General features: G+C 31.2%; 1 protein-coding gene across 3 annotated transcripts in view; it reads left to right on the top strand.

The window, feature by feature from the left end:
* LOC106459635 (rab3 GTPase-activating protein catalytic subunit-like) overlaps window positions 1–7,342 on the top strand; it is a 163,055-nt gene that overhangs the window by 134,763 nt on the left and 20,950 nt on the right. For all 3 annotated transcript variants that reach the window (XM_013919268.2, XM_022386163.1, XM_022386164.1), the window contains exons 18-20: window positions 326–426; window positions 2,890–3,027; window positions 6,214–6,322. In XM_013919268.2, coding sequence (XP_013774722.1) covers window positions 326–426; window positions 2,890–3,027; window positions 6,214–6,322 — 348 coding nt within the window. The remainder of the gene's footprint in view (window positions 1–325; window positions 427–2,889; window positions 3,028–6,213; window positions 6,323–7,342) is intronic.

The raw sequence follows: 7,342 nt of genomic DNA on the forward strand, positions 1-7,342 counted from the left end.
CAACGTTTCGGCAAGGATTGGTACCTGATGGTGACATAACCTTGGTGAAACGTTGGACATTTGCTATTATGTTAAACTTATATAAAGTTTTTCTTCATTATCCATTCAATTCAAGCCGTCTCCAACCATTATTAGTCTCAAAGTGGGTTCCTCGTCATCGAATTTTTCAATTCAATTGTCACACAAATTGTTTCACCTTTTTTCTTTTAATCCTTTTTAATACATTTAAAGCATTGTTACATGAATCCTTAATTGGAGTTTATGTTTTTAATTTCCATCTTAAGACAAAAAAACTGGATTTTTTTTGTTGCTTGTTATATTACAGTAAACAAGAAAATGCAATTGCAACCTGAAGGTAGGTTGAGGCAGTGTGGTAGTTTGACACTTCTTCTTTTGGACGAACCTCTTTACATTCCAGTCACACAGGTAAATGTTACTTTAACAGGCCTAAAGGAATGAATGTTGGTGTTAATGTATAAACAAATTTTACAGCTTTGAACAATGTGACCAATTTGAACTTTTCAATGATTGTTTTCATCTGGTTTATGAGTTTTTGAAACTAAAGTGTTGTAATGAAAATCATGAAACTTATGTTCTGAAAAAAAAAAGTTCTGTGGGATCATTTGGTTATTTGTTGGAGAAGAAAATAATACTACCGATTTTTGGTCAGAGCAACCATGTACATACAGAGAAAGAATCAAGATAAATACTCTACTTCTGCTAAATCAACTGATGAACATTGAAGACTTTTAAGTTATCATTTTCATTGTTCGTATGAACCTGAACAACCAATTACAAGAAGCCCATAAAACTAGTTCATGAGCCAAGATATTCTGAGTCTTTGTCTTCAACCATAATTAATGTTTTCTTGCACACAGTCATTCCTTTTAATGGAGATGTCCAGTGTAAATTACAAACTAGTTAAGCAGGTGTAATCTTAAAGTATCATGTACAACTTACCATTTATTCCAGTCAATCAAATAAGTATTATTTAAATAGCTTCCAATAGTTTGTGTAACAGACATGTGGGCAGCCTGTGGGCTTAGTCATTGGATTTGACTTTACACTCTTTGTAAATAAATTTATTTGTATTTTGCATCATGCTGTTGTGAGCAAAGCACACAAGCCACCAACTGGAGGAAGTTTACGTGTGGAATAAAGAACTCACACAGAGACAACTGAATACAAATCAAATAACTTTTTATTTATGTAACACTAACTCTAAATCATTGAATTCTTCACTTTGAACGTTTAGATATTCATTAATAAGACCTTCTATTATGTTTAATAACATAGTCACATCATTATTTAAGTTATCAACTAAGTTAACACAAGAAATTATCTTGGTCATAATCTGTGTAACTACATTAATAATTCTTCTAAGATATCTTTCAGTAGTTCTGCTATAAGTGTTATCAATTCTACTATTTCTTTAGTACAGTTAGTATTCGTCACTTTTCTCTTTTTATACATTATTGAACCTTAAGTGAAACACTGTTAGACTAGATCAGAAATATCATACTTACAAGTATTTTGTACGGTGAACTTCATGTAGATTCTGGATTACTACCATTTTCTGGAGTCGGATCAGGTCCTCAGAGCAACTTGATAAGTGTGGTGAAGTCGATGTTTGGAGTCAGAAACACAGAATCATATGCACAATTTTTAGTGTTTTTTTCAATTGTTCAAGAAGTTTAGCAGATCTGCTATCAAAAGTAGTTTTTAACTCGATTGGTACAAGTTGGATCTTCCAGCAACAAGTGGACTATTCCACCAGACTTTAACCAAAATCCACTTAATTATTGGTCCTTACAGAACTTATTTTCCTTATCTAATATTTTTGGCAAAATCATCCAAGACAATTAAGTTAGGGCGTATATAGAGACAAACCCTATAACTCCAGTCTCTTCACTAAGAGTATTTCACCCTTGTTTTTCATTGTTGTCCTGTTAACTTTTTTTTTTTTGGCATTGGTTCATTTGGTCATGTGTTTTATCTAACTATTGGGATTTTCATAACATACCACGTCTGTCTGGTGCAAGAATTGGTAGCTTTGAATTCTTGCACCTCTGAGGTCATGACTGGAATGTGTTCCAGGCTAACTTCTGCAATGGTCTTCAAGTCTGTATATGTATATACTGAATATTTGTATTCCACAGATACTTCATTTTTGTAGTGAGATTTTGATGATAAAATCACTTTTAGACCAATAAAATTCCTAAAGCTAATCTTCAATCAGGTTATTTTAATATTTTCCAAGTCACACCTGGAGAATGATTTGTTCATGTTTTGACAGAAACTGAAGAATGCATTTGATTGGAAATTCAGTTAGATCTAACCATTTTTAGAAATCATATTTCATAATATTTGAAAAGAGGTAAAAATTTATCATTCCCCTGTAAAGGTGAAGGACTTTTGTTTGTTTTTTCATCAGTTGTCAACTGTATTTTTGAATCCTATCATCAGGGTAACAAAGACAAGTGTGTATTGTTTTCTATATTAAGCTTGTTAAATGATCAAAATTGAATACTCTTGGTTCACTACTTATTTTTTATGTTACTCTATTGCACTTCAAAATAATCTATTCATTCACTGATTCACAAAGAAGAGTCTCATTGCATAATCAAGATGAAAAATATTTTATGTGCTGACAGTGTTATGCCAATATAACATAGTTCTATATAGATATGTAACTTTATGTTACACATAATCAGTTTCTTCATTAGTTTTTATGTACGCAAATCATTGTGCCTTGATATATGGATATTGAGAACCTATGAAGTGTAGATCTATCACACTTTATTAGTAACTGTCACGAATGGCTATTGTTTTAATATTTCATTACTTCAAAAATTGAAAATTAAATTTCCTGTAACATGAAAACAAAAGGAACCTGCCCCAATGACAGAAGATATTCTTGAAGAACATGCTGAAGTTCTTGTCCAGCTTGGCACCAATCCAGAGGGTGCTGCTTTAAGAGCTAGGATGCAGAGTGCATGCCTGACATCAGACATGGAAGCTTTTAAGGTTGGTGATTTTAAAATATGACTCATTTCACATTAGGGAGGCATTTGAAAGTCTGTTTATATGAGTAAAATAAAATAAAGTTTGTTTGGAATTGAACTGTTTGTTGTTCTAATACTTAGGTTTCACATTTAACTTTAACTTTGTAAGATTAATCTTAAGAAACTATAGAAAATATGGCTATTTTTGTATTCTTCATGTTAGTAAACTATAGTTCTATTATAATTGACAATGTTATTTTTAGGTTGTGGTTTAATTGTAGAAAGCTCATCTATGCTGCATGAATATTTTCACATTTGTGAACTAAGCTGTTCAGGACATTATGACATTTTTCATGTATGTCTCAGCACTCACTTATCTTGAAATCACAAAAGCTATCCATTATACAATTCAAACATTCTAAACAGTTTATATGGTCTTATTTTCAAGTATTAAGAAGCATGCCATGACAGACTTTTGACAGTATCCGACATCTTTTTAGTATGTCCATTCAAACAAGTTACTTGTCTGACTAGAAAAAATTAAACAGAATCTATTTTTAGATAACTACCCATGTGAGAGCTTGTTTTGGTGTTGTATAAGCTTAAAAGAATGCCTAAAGAAAGCCAGTTCTGTGGTTTGTCTCTATGTTTTCCATAAATTCCTTCTCAAACCCTATATTTATGTAAATAGTTTATAATATGCTCTATCTAACCATAGTTAAATGTTGCCTGTAACTATTTTTAAAGCTGTTCTTCATTAGTAAGTGTTTAGACCAATTGTTCTAACATCATAAAAAGGTGGGAAGTGTAGAAAATTAGTGATAAAACTGGTGAAAGAGAAGGAAGATCATCTGAGAAACAAGACATAGATAATTATATTTTTAAAGAACGGTAGTTCTTAACAAATATAAACCTTTACCTTAGGATTGCTGGAAAGTTATTTATTTCCAAACCTGCCATAAAACTGTAAACGTCACGTAAATAAAGTTATTACAATATTGTTACGTCTCTGGTCGTTAGTTAATTTTCCGTAAAAATTCTCTACAAAGAAACTTTAGCGATACAAGTCCTTTCTTAAATAAAACTGGTTTATTCTTTCTGAATACAACTTTGAAATTCACTTAATTTCCACGATCACGCTATAGCTTAATCAAATGCTAGAATTCACAACGAACGACACACGCGCTCGACCCAACAGTACATCTCTATCTCTGTCTGCAGTTCAATTACATTGTTGCCGTCAGTTCTTGGCGGTCTTATATGCAAGAATACCGTACATCTAGTAACCTCTCGAGACTTCAGGAAGGGACATGAAAGTTCTAGAAGCGCATGACGTGTTACTAGCGTTACATGACCTCCGGTGTTGTAACAATATAGTCTATGACTGTTCTTGTGCACAGATTTCATAAAATATATAAGAACTTTAACATTTAAAAATGCACAACAATTTATTGTATAAAGTTAAAAGGAAAATATACAATTAAAAACTCTACATGTTTCAATGAAAAAAATTCCACCATTTTCAAAACAAACAGAGGGAGTTTCATTATTATACAAGCAAGCATACATGCATTTTCATTTGTACAGTGCCCTCTACAGAATAGATTTCCAAAAATTTATTTCTGTGGCACCTGAGCCTAGATCTCTTTTCAAAATCATTTTATGTTTAATAGTTTTTAGAGATTCTTATATGTTTAATTCATTTTTTAGCTTCTTTAAAGTATTTGAACCATATCCCATTCAATGTTATGCAAAGCGTTCGCCACTAGTTTTTAATTTTTTGACAGCATTTTTGCATTCATTAATTTTAAACTTCATATCTCTACTTGACTGACTGATATAATTCAAGCCTCAACTCTATTCAGTATAATCACATAATTTTTCAGATTATAATTCAGATCAAAACTAATAACAAAACTAAAAACTTTGGGTCATTTATATTCACAATTGTGACAAGATAGTAACAGTTACAAATTTATGATTGATGGTGGATGAAGGGAACATGTGTGCTGTTTTTTGGTATGATAAGTGTAATCATGTATAATACATGAATGGTCACCAAACATGCTATTAACAAATATCATGGCAACCCAGGAGAAAGTTATGTGTATCCTGTCACTAGCAGAGATAAAATTTCCTATTCTAGTACAAAGACAATATCGTAGAATATATGGAAAAGGTCCACCAATTAAGAATGTTTATCAGGAAGTGGTACCATCAATTTCAAGATTTAGAAAGCATTTTACACAAGGAAAGAGCTGTGATGGGTTAATCCATTGTCTGGCACAATCACCAGACACCACCTCTGGACTTTTTCCTCTGAAGTTATGTGAAGGACATCATATAACTTATCTGTGAATGGATCACTGAAGCAATAGCTACTGTGACATCCAGTATGCTGGCCAGTACATAGGCAGAAATCAAATATTGACTTCTTATCTTGAGAGCCATAAACAGAGTATGTGTAGAGGTGCACCAATGGCAAATAATGTGTATCTGTTACTGTCTTTTCGCAAATTGAGTTTTCAAAAAGTTGCCTAATTTTCAGACACCTTGTGTGTATAAAAAATTTTTATTACATATTTAATTATAAATTGTTATTCTGATTATTTTTATATTGCTAGCTAAGTATATGAATTTAAGACTAATCAAAATTTCCTAAACTGGCTAAATCGCGCAAGATATTTTTGGGATTACAGCTGAAAATATTAGTGTACTTGTTGTTGGTATGGACTACCTTAAAGGAATTATTATTATTATTGATGGCAGAAACTACTTTAAAGGAAGTGTAGTTATTATTGGTAGGAAGTATCTTAAAAGAAGTGTAGGTGTTATTGGTAGGAAATACCTTAAAGGAAGTGTAGTTGTTAATGGTAGGAACTATCTTAAAGGAAGTGTAGGTGTTATTGGTAGGAATTACCTTAAAGAAAGTGTAGTTGTTAATGGTAGGAACTATCTTAAAGGAAGTGTAGGTGTTATTGGTAGGAATTACCTTAAAGGAAGTGTAGTTGTTATTGGTAGGAACTATCTTAAATGGATTATTATTGGTTGCTGGTATGAACTATCTTACCAAAAAGTGTCCTTGTTGCCAGTGCCACTGAAAATTGTAAGAACAATAAAAACAGATTGAAAGGTTATAGTAATGTAGTCCTCTGTATCAAATCCATGGATTTAATGTGTGTTTTTATTGGTATTGCTATGTATATAGGCAGCTAATCCTGGAGCTTGTCTTGAAGATTTTGTCAGGTGGTACTCTCCTCGAGATTGGATTGAAGAAGAGGTTTATGAGGAAGGAACAAACACAACTCGTATTGAAGGTTTCTGGTCATTTTCACAATTTATTAACATTCAATGGCTTAGTAACTCATTTAATATTTTAGAAATACTTGTCATGCTGCATTAAGTAAAACAGTTTTTTAGAAATTGCTCTACTGGATAAACAGATTAAACTGTTATGAAGCAAGATGATTTGTGAATGATTACAGGAATGAGAAAATTTATATCATAGAAGTTACTGAATATTTCAAAGCAAAGGCAATTAGAATGTTTAATAAAAAGTCTGAAATTGGATTGCTTTCTATAGACTGAACTTACTGTATATGATTTTTAAGAAAAATTCTGTTTTGGATGTAGCATAAGATAGAGCTATGGTATATGAAATATAACATGATGTCTGGGCAATGATGGTATCAAAACTAAAATGATAATTAAAAAAGAGTTTTAAGCACATATAAAAATTAATTTTTACTGTAACTGTCATACAGTTTGTATTAGTGAAGAGTATGTGTAAAAAATGATTGTTTTGCAATTAAATAAAACATACCTTAAAACAACTCACAACTTTTAAAAAACAATGATTATTTTATACACAATTCTAAAAATGAGATTGTTTCCAGTCTCAAAATTACAGTAACTTACTGAAAAGGATAAAAAGTGGCGAAACACCTGATAAGATTGGAAAACAATCTCATACACTCTACATGTTTCGACATATACTACTGTGTCATGCTCAGTAGTGTAATGTTTTGCAAAAATAACACTTATTTATACAATTATCAAATCACCAATTTACATATTAAAGAATTTCACACCATCTACTGGCAACATTTCCATCAGGTCCATCATCTTTTTTTTACATATACTTATCTCAATAGATTCAGGTATATTCATACCAATTAAATTTCCAGGTTGTGCTAAAATAAAAAAATTTTCCAATTTAATTGTGTGATTAGTTTCACTAACATGCTCTGCTAAAAGTGAAATAGTAATGTTATTATTTTTAACATTTCTTTTATGTTCATTCATTCTGAATTTTAAATTTCTTTTAATTTGTCCTA

Source organism: Limulus polyphemus, unplaced genomic scaffold (assembly GCF_000517525.1).
Source record: "Limulus polyphemus unplaced genomic scaffold, Limulus_polyphemus-2.1.2 Scaffold641, whole genome shotgun sequence".
Classification (NCBI taxonomy): domain Eukaryota; kingdom Metazoa; phylum Arthropoda; class Merostomata; order Xiphosura; family Limulidae; genus Limulus; species Limulus polyphemus.